The sequence below is a fragment of the Danio rerio genome, chromosome 25, assembly GCF_049306965.1.
Source record: "Danio rerio strain Tuebingen ecotype United States chromosome 25, GRCz12tu, whole genome shotgun sequence".
Lineage (NCBI taxonomy): Eukaryota > Metazoa > Chordata > Actinopteri > Cypriniformes > Danionidae > Danio > Danio rerio.
Window position 1 is genome coordinate 16,827,402 of NC_133200.1, and position 21,293 is coordinate 16,848,694.

The window sequence follows — 21,293 nt, forward strand, 5'->3', positions numbered from 1 at the left end:
CAAAAACATTGACAGCCTATTAAAATCCAGTGCTTAAACGAACACATGAATCAACCAAAGTAAACAAAACATGCATTTATGTACAGTAGAGTTATTGTTCTCTATCAATATCAACACTATTTTATACACTCAAAACAATAAACAGTAAAAGTCACTAAACTTTCTTTTTTAAAGTGTGACCCAGTATTTTGAAACCAGTTATGTTGTTTATATAATACGAATGAAGAATTGAATAGCCTGTAACAATAACCAGAAGCTCTGTAAATGTTATTTTATTTGCTCTAAATCAACTTCTATGATATGATTGTAAGAGTTAATGTTTCCTGTTTTTGTCTCTTCAGGATAATGTGGATCTGGGAGATCTTATGTTCTCTCTTTGTTACTTGCCAACTGCGGGTCGTCTGACGATAACCATAATTAAAGCCAGAAATCTTAAAGCCATGGACATCACAGGAGCGTCTGGTAAGTCTCGTCACCTCTAAATGACTCGATGTCTCAGTGGTAACGATTTGTTTTGGTGTCATCATGACATGGTAAAACACAGAGCACCCTAGGCTCTCTAAAAGAGCATTGATTTCATCGACTAAACGCTTGAGAAAGTGATGGGAGATTTTACATATGCAAGTAGTGCTAAGTGGGGTTGGGCAAAATCCACAATCTCTTTCTAAGGTCATTTATGCAAAGCACACAGGATGTTGCTTTGGAGTTGAAATCCCATTGGCAGGAAGAAGAATTGATTGTATATGGAAGGGTTTTTGCATCTTGATCCATCTCTAAAAATATATATGAATAATTAATATAATAATAGTTTTTAAAAATAATATTATTGTATTAGTATTTTATTTAATTAAATATATAAATAATTGAATTTTTAAATTATTATTAAATTAGCATTATTAGCCCAGATGTTAGTTTTAGGGCAACATTGCACTAAAATGTTATTTTAATTATTACAAGGAATTAATACAATAATATACTTTTAAAAAAATTATAATAAAATATACAAGGATATAGATAAAATATTGATAGTTTGTGTACATTTTTTTTGTATTTTGATGAATAAAAAATAATATTATAATTTTATAATTTACTTAAACATTTTATAAAATGTAATTAAATATTTAAAATATAAATAATGTTTTATTATAAAATATTTTACTATTCATAATAATACTATTAGTTAAATTATTAGTTAATTAAAGTGCATTTTATTTATTTAATTATTTTTGACCAGGGTGAAAGAAGACTTTTAAAAATGTATTGTTATTCTTCTTCTTATAATTAAAATAATAATAATTATTATTATTATTATTGTTTTATTTTTATTTATTTGTTTATTTAAATTTTGTATTTGTATTGATTGATTAGTTGGCCAAAGATTTTTTATTAAATTAAATTTTTGTTTATTTTCATTCATTCATTCATTTTCTTTTCGGCTTAGTCCCTTTATTATTCTGGGGTCGTCACAGTGGAATGAACAGCCAACTTATCCAGCATATGTTTTTTACGCAGCGGTTGCCATTCCAGCCGCAACCCATCACTGGGAAACCCATACACAGTCATTTACACACATACAAACACTATGGAAAACGTTTAGCTTACCCAATTCACCTGTACCACATGTCTTTGGACTTGTGAGGGAAACCGGAGCACTCAGAAGAAACCCACGCGAACACGGGGAGAACATGCAAACTCCACACAGACATGAAAACTCACCCGGCCAAGGCTTGAACCAGCAACCTTCTTGCTGTGAAGTGACAGCACTACCTACTGCGCCACCGCATTGCCTTTATTTTATTTAATTTTATTTTATTTTTCTGAATGTCACAGCCATAGTGCTGAGTGAAAGTGCTTTTGCAAATTAAATACTTTACACACATTCAGAACAAATATATAGTTCTTTTAATTCTTAAAGTCAACCCTGCCACTGAGCAAATATTAATTAATTAAAAAATTTTCTTTATTCTGTCTTGTCTAAGATCCTTATGTAAAGGTTTCTATAATGTGTGACGGGCGGAGACTGAAAAAGAGGAAAACATCGACGAAGAGGAACACTCTCAACCCAGTCTACAATGAAGCCATCGTTTTTGATGTTCCACCGGAGAACATTGACCAAATCAGTCTCTTAATAGCGGTCATGGATTATGATCGGTAAGATATCGATGCATGTCATTAGCTACTTTTAACTAGCAACATCAATAAGAACACTACTTATTCATGCAGCGGTCCATTTATAGCCTTTAGGCTTTTTTGGCCTTATGTGAAGAATTTTTTTCATGCCAATATAAAGAAACATCCAAAATACACATTTAAGTGTTTGGTTTGTCGCACTTTTTTTTTTTTTTTTTTTTGTCCACTTCAACAACATTTTCAAACACAAAACCTTTTTTTGAAAGCTTGTTTTATTCATATCAGTATTGTTTTTCAGATTGATTTTCTCATAATTTCCCTGTTAGATTATTTCTAGTTGTTCACAATATTTAGATTCCACAAATCCCATCTGTAAAAATCTTTGACTCAAATACGGTTTTAGTCAGAATTAAAATCGTTTTAAATTTTACCAGAAATAACCCCCCCCCCCCCCCCTAAACATAATAGTTTTAATAACTCATTTCTAATATCTGATTTATTTTATCTTTGCCATGATGACAGTTAATAATATTTGACTAGATATTTTTCAAGACACTTCAATACAGCTTAAAGTGACATTTAAAGGCTTAACTAGGTTAATTAGGTTAAATAGGCAGATTAGGGTAATTAGGTAAGTTATTGTATAACGATGGTTTGTTCTAGTAGACTTTCGAAAAAAAAATCAGCTTAAAGGGACTAATCATTTTATCCTTAAAATAGTGTTCAAAAAATTTAAAACTGCTTTTATTCTAGCCAAAATAAAACAAATAAGACTTTCTCCAGAAGAATTTTTTTTTTTTATCAGAAATACTGTCAAAATTTCCTTGACCTGTTAAATATAATTTGGAAAATATTTAAAAAAGAAAAAAAAAATCAAAGGTGGGCTAATAATCCTGACTTCAACTGTATCAAAAAATTAAAAGAATTTTACATCTGTTTTTGACTTAGTCAATTATGTCATGTATTAAAATAATGCCTCATTTGCATATTTAAACGTAACATTTACAGCAATCCGGATAAATTTGTAAATGTCCACACTATTATTTTCAATTCTTTGTCATCCACACTAAAACGAGTAAAACCATATTGTTTAGTAAAGACGCAACATGCTTTTACCTGTTATAATTGTCGTATTCACCTGCCATTTATTTATTTTACGTCTCTTTGAAACATCATGACAAAATGCCACTACTGTCATCTGCTTCCGCCACTGAACAATATCTTACAGAATACATTCCATGTTCTTTGAAGAGAGGCAATATGGAACAAGTGACATTAATTAATTTATTCATTCATTCATTTTTCTTCAACTTAGTCCCTTTATTAATCAGGGGTCACCACAGCAGAATGATTTATCCAGCATATGCTTTACGTAGCAGATGCTCTTCCAGCTGCAACACGTCACTGGGAAACAACTGACATTAATCTTTAATAAAGCGGTCAAAACAGACAGCATCCAAAACATTTGACAATTTGTCACTTCACAATGCTGTCCATCATGTTAGCTGAATTGGTCATATGAATGCGTCACATGACTAAAATGCATCATTGTTTTCGAAAGCCTCTATTTTCAGTCAACTCTGCAACATGAAAACTTCATTATTAAATTTATCCACTTTTGAATGCGTTTTCAAAAAGATCTCATTGTGAACAGAAGGTCAAAATGAAGAGAAAAATATGTGCTTTTAAACAAAACTGCCTTAGTGGGGACACGGCTTACACACAGCACAGACATTTGCAATACAAAAAATGAGTCAGACAAAAATGAATCAGTCAAATACTGTAGGGAAGTATGGTGAGAACTATTTGCACATATTAAATTAATTAATGCCCCATTTGCATATTTAAACATAACAAAACAACTTGTAAAAAAATCTAGTCAATAAAAAAAGAATCATTCAAATGGCGAAGTATGGTAAGAACTATTAGTTCTATTAGTTAATTTTATTAGCTGGATCAAACAAATCAGTGACATGAACCTACTGTATGAAAGATAGCTAGCGATCTTTCGTTAGCATTGTGTTAGCGCACTACTACTTTCAATAAACTGTAGTTGACGATAGTTGAAGAAACCAGCATATGCAAGTATTAAACACACAAACCAGCTTATTTCAGGATAGAAAAGCCAATGTTGTTCTTTTATTATTTGTTCAAATTCACTATTGTTAGTCCTTTAATTTAAGCAGTGCTAATCCAAACGTACAGCTCGCAGCCTGGTGGGAGCTAGCGAGTGCTCAATGTCAAGTCTGAAGTCTGGTTTAAATTAAATATGCTTTTAATTCTTGCCAGACACTCTGCTCTGAGACTATAGAGGTTTATTTTTGGTGCGGGTGGGTGATGTGTGTGTATATATTCCCAATCCAGCCACAGATTCAGCTCAGATTTAGATCAGTGTCCTGTTTGAGGAGTTGAGTGTCTCACCGGTGCAGCTGACTGACTCAACACAAGTAGATGGAGACCAGGAGCAAAGCGGGGAAATATTTTCAGAAATAAAGCAGATTCTCCACTTCGTAACTTTTAAAGTTGGAAAAGTGACGTGTTTATGGGTTGTTGTTTATTTTAATAGGTGGGATATAATAAATATGATGTTTAATTTAATAGGTGGGATATAATAAATATGATGTTTAATAATAGTTGTTATTATTATTATTATTATGTCAATTTGAACATTGTGTTATGCATGCATATTTATTTTATTTACAATTTATTAAATATAAAAACATTTTATTATTATAATTATGATAATGAAGATGATTATTATTGATGTTGTTATTATTATTATTATTATTATTTATTAATTAATTTTCCTTCGGCTTAGTCTTTGATTTATCAGAGGTCGCCACAGCGGAATGAACCACCAACTATTCCAGCATATGTTTTACGCCGTGCATGCCCTTCCAGCCACGACCCAGTATTGGGAAACACCATGCACTTTCACATTCACACACACTTGCACACTACGGCCAATTTAGTTTATCCATTTCACATATAGCGCATGTTTTTGTACTGTGGGGGAAACCAGAGCACCCGGCGGAAATCCATACCAACACGGGGAGAACATGCAAACTCCACACAGAAATGCCAACTGGGCAAGCTGGAACTCAAACCAGCAACCTGTGACTTGTGAGGCGACAATGCCAACCACTGAGCCACCATTATTAATAATAATAATAATAAATAAATCATATCTATTAAAATTAATAACACCCCTAGACATCTCTTTTCCTCTTTTAAAGTGTTTTTACCCCCTCAGCAATTCATTTGATAATAAAACTCTTTAATTCTAACAATTTTTCATTATTAATAAACTGTATATATTTGTAGATACTAGTATAAAATTAGACTTGTTATAATTTGCATATGCATGCATATAATTGTCAATAATACTTGCATATTTTTTTTATTGAATAAAATGTGTTATTATAATAAACAAATAAAATTTTTCTTTCACTTTTTTCTTTTATAGCTTTTCTCTATTTCTTTTTTTTTTCTTTTTTCAGTTTTTTTACTTTATCTTTCGTTCGTTATTTCTTTTTGTCTTTTTTTATCACTTTTTTTTCTCTCTTCCTTTTTCTCTGTTTCTCTTCTTTTTTGTTTTCTGTTTTTCAAATTCTTTCTTTCTCTTTTATTTTTGTCTTTCTTTCATTTGGTCGTTCATTCTTTTCTCTTTCTTTTTTCTCTTCTTACTTTTTCTGTTTTTCCTTCTTTTTTCTTTCCTTTTCTTTCTTTTTCGTTTTCTCTTTCTTGACTTTTTTCTTTCTTACTTTTCTTTCTTTCTTTTGTATTTCTCTGTCTTTTTCTTTGCATTTTTTTCTTTTGTTCGTTCTTTCTCTTGCTTTTCACTCTTTTTTTCTTTCTTTCTTTTTCTCTGTTTCTCTCTTTATTTATTTAACTTTTTTCTCTTTCTTTTGCTCTATTTCTTTCTATCTTTTCCTTTTTCTTGTTTCACTGTTTTTCTTTCTTTTTTCTCTCTTTCTTACTTTTTCTTTCTTACTTTTTCATTTTTTCTATTTCAAAATTTTCTTTCTTTCATTCATTTTGTCTTGTTTTCTTTCTTATTTTCTCTTTCTTACTATTTCTGTTTCTTTCTTTTGCTTTTTTCTTTCGTTCAGTTTTTTTGTCTTTCCTACTTTCTTTTTTTCTCCATTTCTTTTCTTCCTTTCTTTCTTTTTTGCTGTCTTTTTCTTTTTCATTTATTTTCTTTTGTCTCTTTCTTCTCTCTTTCTCTTTCTTTCATTCATTCTTCCTGTCTTTTTTCTTTCTTTCCAGGTTGGAAAAACATGTCTTTGTATTATTGAATTTTATAACATTTATTTAAATGAATGTATGTGCTATTTTATTAAATATATTAAATGAATTAATATATTCAAATATATTTATGACTACTGTAATAACTCTTTTTTATTATTATTTATTTATTTGTTTGTTTGACTGATACTAAGTAAATGTCTGTGTTTTCAAAGAAAATTAAAGGCATCAGTATTTCCTTTACCTGTATCTGCTGAAAAAAACAAACTAAATATTTGTTGGCATATAATTTTAATAATGCAAAGAGTGGAAAAACAACAGAATATGAGAACTGCTCCTGTTGTGTTTAGCGAAGGGGAAGAAAGTCAGAAAAGAGCATCATGGTTCATCTGTCATATAAGAAGTAATGCTGTGCTCTTCTCCTCCACAGCGTCGGTCACAATGAGGTCATTGGGATTTGCCATGTGGGAAACAGAGCACCGAGTTTGGGCCGCGATCACTGGAACGAGATGCTAACATATCCACGCAAACCCATCGCCCGCTGGCACCAGCTAGTGGAGGTAAAACAGCTTCTCGGCTCTGCTTTACATCAAATTCAACAGTTTTCTCAGAGCTGCATTCACAAACAGCCCTTTTCTGTTTACACTGTTCACTGATCAGTCTGACTAATCTCTATGATCCCTTTTACATCCAGAGCTGCTTATGCTGGGTTATCAGGGAATATTAACAATAAAATTAGGTTTAGATGGTATTAGACACGCTCAAAATATCTTTTAGAAATAATTTGATGTAAAGTAGAAATAAATGACATTCTGAAACATATTTTAGTTCTCCTTTTTTAATTTACTGAATGCAGTGGCATTAGGTTTACAGAAGTACTTTTTATCAGTATTTATCTGTATATCAGTATCCACTATATAACTAGGTTAATAAGGTTCCCCTTCGGATGGGGAACTTCAATGCTATTGGTGGATTTGAACTTATTAAATCCACGAATGGGGAGGTTTCGGTTCAGAAAGCCAATTGTCTGAAAGAGTATGTAACGGGCCAATGAATGCCGTCAATAATAACCTTGCGCACGTGTGCTTCATTGCCAATTATCTCCGCATATAAGCACAGGTAGAGCAAGCACATGCTATCCTTTTCGCTTCAGAGACTTTCTGATCGAGTCGATGAGGGTTCCTCTTGCTGGCTACAGCGATATTCGAGCAAACGAGTGTCTCCCGTTCCAGAGTGTGTATATGCGGCGGCAGATGGTCGAGCTGGGATTCTCCCTTGCCTGGCATTCTTTGGGTCCAGTCCTATAGAGCGGTGCGTATAAAGTTGCTTATTTCCTAAAAGAGCAACACAGTCGTGCAGCACGTCCTTTTCAGGATGCCGCTCCGACTGTGCGTTTCTGGATGCGGGGGTTTTCTGTCTCCAGATGATGGGCATGATCTCTGCATTACATGTTTGGGGGTCCAACATGTTAATGTGGTGCTCGTGGGCGGTCCATGTTGTCAATGCGATGCCATGACCGTTGCGCAGCTAAGATCACGGCTAGCTCTTGTAAAAGGGCAAACCACCCCAGCTGTCCCCTGCTCTGCAGCGGGCACTCGGGCAGATCTGAGGGTCTCAGCGGGAGATAATCCACCGCCCACGGGCCCGCAGACCTCCCGCTCCGCTCGCTGACACCGGAGATCAGACATCCACCACGGCATCGGAGGGTGGGCTTTCACTGTCCGACGAAGATCCAGACCCGCTTGCCCCCTCCTAGCAGGTGAACGCTGTCAAAACGGATCCTGAGACGGACATGTTAGCCATGCTTTCCCGGGCTGCTTCGGCCGTGGGGTTGGAGATGGTTTATCCGCCAGCTCCACGGCCAGACCGACTAGATGGGTGCTATGTAGAGAATCAGAGGGCAAAGCCCTCAAAGCCTCTCGTCCCCTTCTTCCCGGAAGTGCACAGTAGGCTCACGCAGTCTTGGAGGGCACCTTTCTCTGCCCATGCTGTGTGTCCCTCCGCCCTCACCACCCTTGACGGTGGAGCTGCCAGGAGGTATGAGGCGATCCCGCCGGTGGAGCGTGCTATCGCGGTCAATCTTTGTCCGCGTGGCGCCTCTACTTGGGGGGGTCCACCCCGTCTCCCGTCCAAAGCCTGTAGGTTATCTGCATCCCTCGGAGCCAGAGCTTACAAGGCTGCGGGCCAGGCTGCTTCCGCCTTGCACGTGATGGCCACCTACCAGCGCTACCAAGCTCAGGCGCTGTCCGAGCTGCACGGGGGTGGGTCTAACCCAGGCTTGTTACACGAGCTGCGCACCGCGACCGACTATGTTCTTCAGACTACTAAGTCCACCGCGTGTGCGCTGGGGAGGACGATGTCCACATTAGTGGTCCAGGAACGCCACCTCTGGCTAAACCTGGCTGATATGCGCGAAGTCGACAAAGTTCGCTTTCTTGACTCCCCCATATCCCAGGCTGGCCTGTTCGGCAACACCGTCGGTGAGTTCACCTAGGAATTCAAGGCGGTGAGAGAGCAGTCGGATGCGATGGGCAATGTCATCTATCGCTATCCCGCTCCGCCCGCTGAGCCATCCACCTCCGCTGCTCCTCGCCGAGGGCGCCCGCCAACGAGTGCTGCCCCGCCCCCACCTGCGCCTCCGGCGAAGCGGGCGCGTCGAGCACCTCGGAAGCAGGCAGCCCCCCCTGCCCAGGGCGTCGTTAAGTCCGGTAAACGGACGGCGAAGCGTCCCTGAAACAGGCCATCCGGAGAAGAGGAAATTTGCTCTTTCCCCGCTGGAGGGCGGAGCCCCTATTCCAACGGCACTTTTCAGTGCCACCAAAGCATCAGTGAAAGAGCACTTTTCCGCTTGTGACATCCGGAACTTTTCCACTTTTCCGGATGTGACAGCACGAACCCTGCCAGTCCGGGATGCGCTGCTTCCCAGCTCGCAGGCTCTGTGTGCTTCGCCAGTGGCTCACGAGCGCTGGGGGGACGGGCTCCTTTCCCTTAACCCTCGAGCCCCCTCTCCGGAGTCAGGGTGCGGAGCCAGAGCGAATCGCTCTCCTCCAGCTCTTCTGCGGGACCGGCTTCCCGGATCAGCACACCCACTCCGCGCTGACCCACCACTGGTATGTTAGCGATTGTAGCGATGAGTCCATTAGCAAGGGCTTTGCCTGCCTGGTTAGCGCGGGCCAGCCCTTTGCGGTGGCTCATACGCACAATCAGACTCGGTTATGCGATCCAGTTCGCGAAAAGGGCTCCCAAGTTCACGGGCGTGTATTTTACCAGGGTCAACCCCCTGTCCGCCCCTGTCTTGCGAGAGGAGATTGCTGCCCTCCTGGCGAAGGGTGCAATCGAGCCAGTCCCTCCAGCCGAGATGAAGAGCGGGTTTTACAGCCCGTACTTCATCGTACCCAAAAAGAGCGGTGGGTCACGGCCAATCCTATATCTGCACGTTTTGAACCGCTGTCTGCACAAGCTGCCATTCAGAATGCTCATGCAGAGGCGCATTCTCCAATGCGTTCGTCCTCTGGATTGGTTTGCAGCCATAGACCTGAAGGACGCGTACTTCCATGTCTCCATTCTTCCACGCCACCGTCAGTTTCTGTGGTTTGCGTTCGAAGGTCGAGCGTGGCAATACAAGGTCCTCCCCTTCGGGCTCTCTCTGTCTCCGCGGGTCTTCACCAAACTCGCGGATGGTGGCTTAGCGCCCCTTCGGTTCACGGGCATCCGCATACTCCATTATCTCGACGACTGGCTGATTTTAGCCCACTCGCGGGAGCAATTAATTGTGCACAGAGACAAGGTGCTCCGGCACCTCCACCTGTTGGGGCTTCAGGTCAACCGAGAAAAGAGCAAACTCGCCCCTGTGCAGAGGATCTCTTTTCTCGGGATGGAGCTGGACTCGGTCACCATAGTAGCGCGCCTCTCCGGAGAGCGCGCTCGCCTCTTGCTGAACTGTCTGAGAGAGCTCGACAGCAAAGTAGTGGTCCCACTGAAATATTTTCAGAGGCTCCTGGGGCATATGGCATTCGAAGCCGCCGTCACGCCGCTCGGATTACTCCATATGAGACCACTCCAGCACTGGCTTCGCGATCGAGTACCCAGACGTGTATGGCACGCGGGCGCACACCGAGTCTCTGTCACTGCGCTGTGTCGCCGCGCCCTCAGCCCTTGGAATGACCCCTCGTTCCTACAGGCCGGTGTGCCTCTAGGACAGGCGTCCAGTCATATTGTTGTCTCTACAGATGCTTCCAACACGGGCTGGGGGGCCGTGTGTTGCGGGCATGCAGCTGCGGGCCTGTGTAAGGGTACCTAGTTGCATTGGTATATCAATCTCCTAGAGCTGTTGGTAGTGTTCCACGGCTGAAATCGCTGTGCTCCATTTATGTTCCAGGCAAGCTCTACCGTGCCTATGTGCTCTCACGGCAGCAAGTATGCTTCGGAGAATGGAGATTCTACTCCGAGTCTGTTCAGCTGATATGGGCGCGATTCGGGGAGGCCCAGATCGATCTGTTTGCTTCCCCCCAAAACGCTCATTGCCAGTTCTTCTTTTCCCTGACCAAGGGGTCTCTCTGCACGGATGCACTGGCCCACAGCTGGCCTCGGGGCATGCGCAAATATGCGTTTCCCCTAGTGAGCCTGCTCGCGCAGTTACTGTGCAAGGTCAGGGAGGACGAGGAACAGGTTCTGCTTGTTGCGCTCCTCTGGCCCAACCGGACCTGGATATCAGAGCTCTCCCTCCTCGCGACGGCCCTCCCCTGGTGGATCCCTTTGAGAGAGGACCTACTCTCTCAGGGACAGGGCACCATCTGGCACCCTCGCCCCTAACTTTTGAACTTTCACGTGTGGTCCTTAGACGCGAGGAAGACTTGGGTAACCTACCGAGTACGGTGGTTAATACCATCACTCAGTCTAGAGCCCCCTCCACGAGGCGCGCCTACGCCCTAAAGTGGAGTCTATTTACTGAATGGTGCGTCTCTCGCAGAGAAGACCCTCGAAATTGCCAGATCAGTGTTGTGCTCTCTTTCCTTCAAGAGAAGCTGGAGAGCAGGCTGTCGCCCTCCACTCTTAAGGTTTACATGGCTGCCATCTCCGCTTATCTTGACGCGGTAGCTGGCAGCACCGTGGGAAAGCATAACCTCATCATCCGGTTCCTCAGAGGTGCTAGGCGAATTAATCCACCCCGCCCCCCTCTCATGCCCTCTTGGGATCTCGCCCTTATTCTCACGAGCTTGCGTACAGATCCCTTTGAGCCACTCGAATCAGTATCCTTAAGATTTCTGTCCTTGAAGACAGCTCTGCTTGTCCAGTTTGCACCTTGCGTATTTATCTGGACCGCACTCAAAGTTTTAGATCATCTGAGCAGCTCTTCGCCTGTTATGAGGTCGGCAGCAGGGAAGTGCCGTATCAAAACAAAGATTATCCCACTGGATTGTGGATGCCATTTCACTCACTTATCAGAGCCGAGGTGAGCCGTGTCCCCCGAGAGTGCGTGCGCACTCCACTCGGAGCATCGCATCCTCTTGGGCGCGTGCACACGGCGCCTCTCTAACAGACATCTGTAGAGCTGTGGGCTGAGCGACACCCAACACATTTGCAAGGTTTTACAATCTGCGAGTGGAGCCGGTTTCCTCAAGGGGATTACCATCGTTATAATGACTGTCCCTTAGCTGTTAGTTCAAGTCTCTTCAACTTAAAAGGATAGCGTGTGCTTGCTTCATCTGTGCTTATATACGGAGATAATTGGCGCAAGCTTACGTTGCCAATTCATAGGCATTCATTGGCCCGTTCCATACTCTTTCAGACAATAGGCTTTCTGAACCGAAACCTCCCCATTCGTGAATTTAATAAGTTCAAATCCACCAATAGCATTTCCGTTCCCCTCCTCGGGGAAGAGGGTTACTTAAGTAACCAGAGCGTTTACTAGGCAGGTTAGGGAAATTGGGCAAGTTATTGTAAAACAATGGTTTGTTCTCTATCGAAAACAAAATATAGCTTAAAGTGAAAATACTATCAGACACACTGTTAAAATCTCCTTGCTCAGTAAACATCATTTAGGAAATATTTTAAAAAAAGAAAAAAAAATTCAAAGGGGGGTTAATAATTCTGACTTCAACTGTATATATAAATATATAATTTATTAATTATTATAAATAGGATCATTTCTATATTTTGTAGATTATGGTTATTACAATTACGATCATTTGTATATTTGACTATTTTTGGTTATTGATTTTCTATATTATTGTAATAGCTTTTTAATAATTTATTATGTATATTTCTTATTTTCGTTGTATTTTTTTCTAAAGTTACAACATTTTGTATGTTTTACTATTTTGGTCAATGCATTTTTTATGTAATCATTGTATAGATTTCTTCATTTAGATTTCACATTTTACTTTTTTTTTTTACTACAATTACATCCATCTGTATATTTTACTTCCTAATATTATATTAGTTAATACATTTGGCTTTATGAGATCAGAGATTATGAAATAAGCCTTTTTTTGTCGACCTGAATGTACTTTATCCTGCTTATTAACAGCTACATTCCCCAAAACGTAAAAAATTGGACACAATACATGTTTCTGACCTGCAATATGTTATTAATTGTTTAATTAAAAGCAAAGCTAAAGACAGCTGAATGGAGCATACACTAATCTACACATTATTTATTCTCAAGATGGCGCCAAACAGTCAAAAACAGCAACGGAGACAGACAAGCAACTAAATACAGTTGAAAGCATCCATCTGGGGTCAAAATGATTCTAAGTACCCGAATGAGCCTGTATAATTAGTTGCCAGCTGTTGTGAATAACATACCTTGGAATGTCGTAATTGATCAATCAGAATCAAGTAGTCCATGTGTAATAATTTAGGGATAAAGTACATCCAGGATGTTGTTTGTAGCAGAGTAAAGCCCTTGCAGGCTTATTGGCATATGTTAAATAAGCCTGAAGGGCTTTGTTCTGCTGAAACAACTGTCCTGGATGTACTTTATCCTGCTTATTACATGGCTACTTGTCACAAAATATAAAAAAAAATACACACAAAGCATTATTCTGAGCCATAAGAGTTTTATAATTGTTTAATGAAATGGAAAGCTGGCTTAATTGAAAATGGTTGAATGGAGCATACACTAACATTATGTATTATTCAGTAACAATATGGCACCAAACAATAAAAACAGGCATGATAGGCGCCTTCCAGCTCGCAGCACTGGGACCCCTCACCTCAGGCCCTCAGAGTGCAGCAGAATAGACTCCTTTCTCTCACTCTGGCCTCACCACGGAATCCAGGGAGGAAGGTAAGAGAAATTCTCTTATTTTCAGCACTTCTTCGGGACGCAGGATGCACTGCTTCCCGGGATGAGCACTCCCATCCCGAGCTGCCCCTCCTCTGGCACGTCACCGAACACTGTTTGCTTCCACTGAGAACACACATTGCCAGCTGTTTTAATCCCTGACCCAGGCCCCCCTCGACATGGATTCACTGGCTCACAGTCGAATGCATGGCTCAGTGTGCGGTTGGTACGCCCATTTGGTCTACACGCATATTGAGGATCAGTGCCAGCTATGTGCATCCCCATTTGGTGATGCCATATGCATTATTACCACGGTGTGTTCCCCCTTAACAGGCGGTCCTGTGTCTTCCCTAACCACTAACCAGCTTATTATATGTAGCACTCCCCCTCATTAGGGCTAGTCCATATGCCTCCTTACCATCAGGTCTCCCCTTCTGGGTAGCAGGTGGTCTCCGCCGCGTCCTCCCCCTGCGGGGACTGACGCTTTCCCAACGAACTGTCGTATTTCCAAAAATCCCTAGTCTATATTAGCTAGGTAAAAGCACACTTACGACCCTCGATTAAACATAAAACATTTATTTCCATGTAATGGTAATATGTTGGGCCTAGGGGACGTTGGAAGGTTGCGCTCTTGGTGATGTCAGTGCGCTCACGCTTTGGCTTGGCAAACTACACATCAGGAGCGTAATGGGCTTGGTTGCTATGGCGCTTTCCATACAGTCTCCCAAAGTCTGTTTATACAGACACACGTAGAAGTTCCCATATGAAGGGAAACGTCCAGGTTACGTACGTAACTCACGTTCCCCAAATAGGGAACGGAGCAAGTGTGGCAGTGGAGTCTCCAGCTGGGAGATGAGGGATCGGCTCTTCAGCAGGCAAAATTCTGACGAGCTAACTCACACAGCCAACTGATAAAGCCCTAATTGCCTCATCAGTTTCAGCTGTGGAGCTAAGCTCCGCCAATTCAATTGGCATTTCATTGGCCCGTTTTTATATCTTCAGAAATGATTGGTCGTCTAAAGCACTCCCAAAGTCTGTTTATACAGACACACGTCTCCGTTCCCTATTCGGGGAACGTGGGTTACGTACGTAACCTGGACTTTTCTCTGTCGCAGATCCATCATTTGAACCAGTTATAATGTAAAACGTCCACAATGATGCTCTAATCGGGGTGGTAACAACTTCTTTAGAGAAGAACCCCATAATTTCTTGCAATTTCGTGCAAATTATATTGTTTTACATGCACACGCATTTGTTTTCCATAGTAAACGGCACATACAGGGCATGTTTCCTTTACAAATATTATTAAGAATATTACATAATCTATTCTAAATTAACATAAAATCACTTACAAAAGCTAACACGTATTTTAGTCTCATATATAAATCATATAAATTAATAATAAGGCTATTTATTAAAAAATGTAATTCAATATTTATTATTTATTAGAAATAAATTACTTTAATAATAATAATAATATTAATGATGATGATGACGATTATTTTCATTATTAAGTAGGATATTGTTAATTTTTATAGAATTGAAGTTACAACGCAGTTCGTGAATGTTCATCGGAGCGACAGATTTGGGAAATTCCAAATCAACAAACTATGTTTGTAACAACACAACTTGCGACCTTAGATGGCTAACGATGGTTTTGGGAAATGCACACCTGGATGTACTTTATCCTGCTTACTACACGGCAGCTTGCCACAAAATATAAAAGTTTAACACAAAACATTGGTCTAAGCTGTAATAGTTTTTAAAATCTTTAATAAAATGCAAAGCTAACAGAAACAAAATTGGCTGAGTGAAGCTGAAGCATACAAAAACCTGCTCATTAATCAGTCACAAGATGGCGCCAAACGTTTAAAAAGCAAAGCTGATAGAAGCGGAACCAGCTGAATGATACATAACGCAGGATATGTTTTATTGATTCACGAAAAAATCGGCTATAGGAAAGCATGTGAACGTATTCTGACGCGTAAGGTGGTTAAAAATGTACGAATGAGTCTGCGTTACTCTGCGGTTGTTACCTCCAACGTAAAAGAGACAATACTACATTTAAAAAAAAATACAGGTGATAACATTAGAAGCGGTAGCAGAATGATTTAATTTATCGTTTTTTTTCATCATAATTACCCTTTATTACATCATGCAAAACAAAACAGCGCTGCAAAAATAATTGGAGTCAGGTAAAAACAGAAAATTTGACGAAACAAACTGTAAAAGCTTGTGCGAGTTTTCAGAAAACCCAACATAACGTCTGAAGCTAATGGCTTATTTGTGTTTACCTCCTTTCTCGCGGTAGCCCATAAAGACTGTCATTTTCGTCATCTTCCTCCTCTTTCCTGAAGGCTTTTCACACATTACTGCCCTGAAATGTTGTTTGCAAATCTCTGACCTCTCAGGAGTTCAGTCTACACTTCTTCAATAATTCACCATCTTCTGTCCTCTCCCGAGCCTGCGCTGTATTAAAGCAAAGCACCTCACATAAACAAAACAGCGCAATCACATCTCTCAAGATGCAGCTCAATATCGTAAAGCAATAAGGAGCGTTCTAGGGCAATCGGAAAGATAGTTTTAGGAGGATTTTAGATAACGTTTGCACATTGGAGAGATGAGACTGTATGTCTTCTGAACTACAAAAACAAAAAGTTTCTAAGCAAAGAATTTAACAGGAGAATTAGGCACTAAACAAAGTAAAAGAAATAATTAAATAGTTTATTTAGTAGTTTAATAATTTATTTTCACTATTATTTAGTATGTTGTTATTGTATGTAGTATGATTTATCATTTTGTATGCTTTTATGTACAGTTAAAACCAGAAGTTTACATACATTGTATAAAAAGGCAAATAACCATTTAAAAAAAGTCAGATGTTAATTGAGACTAAACTTTTTATATTTTAGGTAAGTTAATTGTCAAATTTGTTTCTGTTATGCTTAATAGCAGAATAATGAGAGAGAGATTTTTGAGAAATTGTTATAACATTTCTTGATAGTCAAGTTTACAAACAATAAGAATATTATGCCTCAAGTGTCAAGGTTTTGGAAGTTTCTGACTGGCTAATTGACAAAATTTGAGTTAATTAGAGGCACAACTGTAGAATAGTATTTGAGGAAAACCTCAAACACACTGCTTCCTTTTGTGACAACAATGGAAAATCAACAAGCCAGAATCATAAAAAAAAAAAAAAAAAAAAAAAGCCAGATTACAATTTGCTAAATTACACTGGGAAAATAGACACATTTTTGGAGACATGTCCTGTGGTCTGATGGAACTAAGATTGAAATGTTTGGCCATAATGACCAGTGTTACATTTGGAGGACAAAAGGGAAAGCTTACAAGCCAAGGAACACCATCCCAACTGTGAAGTATAGGGCGGCAGCATCATCTTGTGAGGCTGTTTTGCTGCAGGAGGGACTGGTCCACTTCACAGCATAGATGGCATCATGAAGAAGGAACATTGTAGAAATACTGAAGCAACATCTCAAGACATCAGCCAGGAAATTAAAACTTGGCCACAAATGTGTCTTCCAAATAGACCATGACCTTAAGTATACTGCCAAATTATTAAAAATGTGCTTTAAGGACAACAGAGTGAATGGCCATATCAAAGCCCTGATCTCAATCATATAGAACATTTGTGGGCCAAAATTCCTTCAAACTATTGTTAGAAGCTTGTGGAAGGATACCCAAAATATTTGACCAAAGTTAAACAGTTTAAAAGCAAAGCTAAAAAATACCAAGGAAATGTATGTAAACTTTTGACTGTCTAGAGATTAATAAAAAAACTAATTCCCTCATTATTCTGGCATTTAGCAAATGAAAATCATTTAGTTAATCCTAACGGACCTAAAATAGTAAATGTTTAGTATGATTTACCATTAGACATTTTTTTTTTAAATGGTTATGTTCCTTTTCTAGAGTGTATGTAAACTGGTTTCAACTGCAGTTAATAAACAGTTTTGAATGTTCATGAATATAGAAAATAATAGGCTTTAGTATCTTTTCTTAGTATATTTTCTTCATATTGTTCTTCCTTATTTAATTAATTTTTATATTTATTTTTAATCATTTTATTGTATGTAATGATGTAGTTGGTTTATTATTCTTTCTTTGTTTGTGTTATAGACTATTTTGAGTTGTGGAAATTAGAGGCTTATAGTTGCTTAGCATCCTATAGTTTGTTTTATTTTTTCTGTTATTTTGATATTTGTTTCTCATCAAATTATCCATTTTAGTTGTATTATTTGACTCATTTGAATTATTTATGTTTTGATTATTATCTACTTTATTGTGTAGTTTTATTTATTTATGCACCTAAATTTATTCATAAATTTCATATGAATAAAAATGAAAAAAAAGTTTGAAACATATTTGAATTTAAATGTTATTCTTTATCTGTGTAACCCCATATTTTAAATGTACAATATTTTCAAACATGTGGCAAATACACAGACTTGGAAAAACTCATCATTTTAATGTTTTTGTTTGTTGTATTGTTATTTTTTTTTGGCATTTTTTTGTTGTTTTTTTAATCATTTATGCATTGTATTGCTACTTATATTTGTATTGTAACAGTTTTTTTGTCATGATTTAGTATGTATAATGTCTAATTATTATTATTAATATTTTTACAATTAAACTAAGTTGTATTTGTAATATATCAAAATCATTTATAGAATTTATTATGTATATTTATTATTTTATTTATTTTGATTACATTCATTAGTATTCATTTTTAACATTATTATTTTTGTTTAATGCATTTGTATTTTACCTTTATTTTTTATTATTTTTATCATCTTTTTCCAACTTTATAGACATTTATTCCTTTTTATTCTTATTTATTCCTCATCTTTATTTTAAATAATTAATTAATTTGTTTAATTACATTTACATTCTTTTGTGTATTAAGTTGTTTTATACCTTAATTTTTAATCAAATCATTCAGTCACGAAGAGGACCCCTTAGTTTCAGACCTAGTGCCAGTGATATGCATCACATCTGGTCTACAAATATGTATATATACAGTTGAAGTCAGAATTTTTACCCCTTCTGTGCTCTTTTTTAAATATTTCCCAAATGATGTTTAACAGAGCAAGGAAATTTTCACAGTATTTCCTATAATATTTTTTTCTTCTGAAGAAAGTCTTATTTTATTTTGGCTAGAATAAAAGTAGTTTTTAATAATAATAATAAAAAAAAACATTTTATGGTCAATATTATTAGCCCCCTTAAGCTATATATTTTTGTACTATAAAAAGGAAGAAAATACACAGGGGGGCTAATAATTCTGACTTCAACAGTGAATATATATATATAAATATATATATATATATATATATATATATATATATATATATATATATATATATGTATATGTATATATATATATATATATATATATATATATATATATATATATATATATATATATATATATATATATATATATATATATATATTTTTTTTTTTTTTTTTTTTTTTTTTTTTTACTTACTCAAGTGTGTTTTTCTGGCAGTGGGTTGGTCAAAGCACGACCAGCGGCAGCCAAGGCTCCTGTAATTCCCTCCGGACGCCTCCTTCACCATGATCAGACGCCGTCAAGACCCAATTCACAAGCTTAATGAAGAGGCAACAGTGTGAGAAGAAGAAGCTGTTAGCGGTCACTTTAAATGTGCACACACGGTCAGTCAATGCAGTACAACAGCAGGACTCAGTAAACCTCCGCTCCACTGCATGTGTGCTAGAAAACAAACTACTCTTTGCTGTTTTTGTTGGAAACTTTAGTTGAGAGGTAAGTATTTTTGACATTGTCGTGTTTTCTGTATCCGTAGAACACGTTGTGATACACTAATATTGTTTGGAGTGTAGTGCATGGGGTCTATTTTGTGGTACTTTTATTGTACGATCCTTACTGTATAAAAAAAAATTACATGAGAAATGTGAAATGAGTGTCAAGTTGTGATTTCTGAATCAAAATCAAGTTTTAATTTTTAAGTTTTAAGTTAATTTCATTACTTTTTATTTGAATTTATTTTACATTTTCAAATAAATATATTAAGCCATTTTATTGTTATATTCTCATTCATTTTTTAATTTTTGCTTGGATTGTTTTATTTTATTCAGTTTTGTACAACTGATTATCACATTAGACACAAAATACAATATTTTGATTAGATTTTTAAATCTTATTGACATTTTTTTTTGTATTCATTTTTTTGTTTCAATTAATTTTCAGTTTATTTGTGTATTCTATTCCATTCTGTCATTTCACCCCACTGAAATGCAAATCCCAGCACTTTACATACAGTATATATACTACATAAATATAAGTACATCAAGAATCATTATGTAACGTGATGGGACGCTGACAACGGGGTTGGATCCAAATGCAAGATTTATTATGAGAATGGTCAGGCAAGCAATGGTCAACACAGGAACAAATAGATGTATATGTGCAATGTATAGTGGTGGTCATAAAGAGGCAGATGGTCAAAAGGCTGGCAGCAGACAGGAATAAACAGTAAACAAACCAACAAAAGAAAGTGAGGGTCAAAACCGGCAAGGCCAGGAAAACTCATTGTAATGTCACAAAAACAAACAGGACTCAGCAACTAATGTGTGTGAGTCTGCTATTAAAGTCCATGTAATCAGTTCATGAGCAGCTCCTAGACATGTGTGTGTTTAATCAGCAGAATCTGGAACAGGTGCATGTGAGCAGTGCATGACTGGATCTTGTGGTCCATATTCCGCCGAATTTGTATTTCTTTACCAGTGGTCTGTCAGGATTAGATCACTGGTGATTGTGACAGAGCTCCCAATCAAAGAGCTGCTTCCAGATGTTCCAAATACAGACCAGGAGGGAGGTGGAGCAGAGACAGAACGTGGGAAGGATGGAGAGCCAGGACCATGTAGAGGAGGTGTACTTTGAGCATGAAGCTGCGGAGGGCCTGGAGCGTGGAGCTGCGGATGGCCTAGAGTGTGGAGCTGCGGATGCCCTAGAGCGTGGAGCTGTGAAATCTGGAACAGGTGCGTGTGAGCGGTGCATGACTGGATCTTGTAGTCCATATCTCTGCGGATTTGTAGTTCTTTAGCGAACTGCATGTTTACCAGTGATCTGCAAGGATTAGATCGCTGGTGATTGTGACATATTACAACAGTTCCTATAAAAGAAAATGTAGCTAATTAAACCTGTATCAACACAAATCACTCAAATTAAATAAATTCACATCTGAGATTTCTATGCTGGCTGCATTTTGCACTTTAGTACTGTTGTGTTTTGTGATATTTCTCTCTGTAATGGTTTAATTTTAAATCTGTAAAATTCTTCATTAGTATGCGGTTTTTGAAAGTGTGTATTCATTTTTGTCATGTACACACAAGCAAAAACATTCATTTATTCATTTTCCTTTGATTTAGTCGCTTATTTATCAGGGGTCACCACAGCAGAATGACCCGCCAACTATTCCAGCATACCTTTTACACAGTGGATGCCTGTCCAGCCCCAACCCAGCACTCGGAAACACCCATGTATCTCGCATGCCATCCGATATGAAATCAGTCGAAGGTAAAGATCCTCCCTGACAAAGGAGGGAAAAATAGCAATCTGCAAGAA

The 21,293-nt window shown here is 38.2% G+C and overlaps 1 protein-coding gene across 2 annotated transcripts in view; it reads left to right on the forward strand.

Annotated features, from left to right (window-relative positions):
• Positions 1 to 19,743, forward strand: part of syt9b (synaptotagmin IXb) — a 64,614-nt gene extending 44,871 nt beyond the window's left edge. Inside the window, exons 4-7 of one of the 2 annotated variants that reach the window (XR_012399852.1) lie at positions 342 to 462; positions 1,980 to 2,151; positions 6,809 to 7,284; positions 12,215 to 12,430. Coding sequence is in view for 1 of the 2 variants with exons in the window: in NM_001003985.1 (NP_001003985.1) it covers positions 342 to 462; positions 1,980 to 2,151; positions 6,809 to 6,938; positions 19,197 to 19,268 (495 nt within the window). In the remaining variant the exon portion in view is untranslated. 2 annotated transcript variants of the gene reach the window in all.
• The last annotated feature ends 1,550 nt before the right edge of the window (positions 19,744 to 21,293 follow it).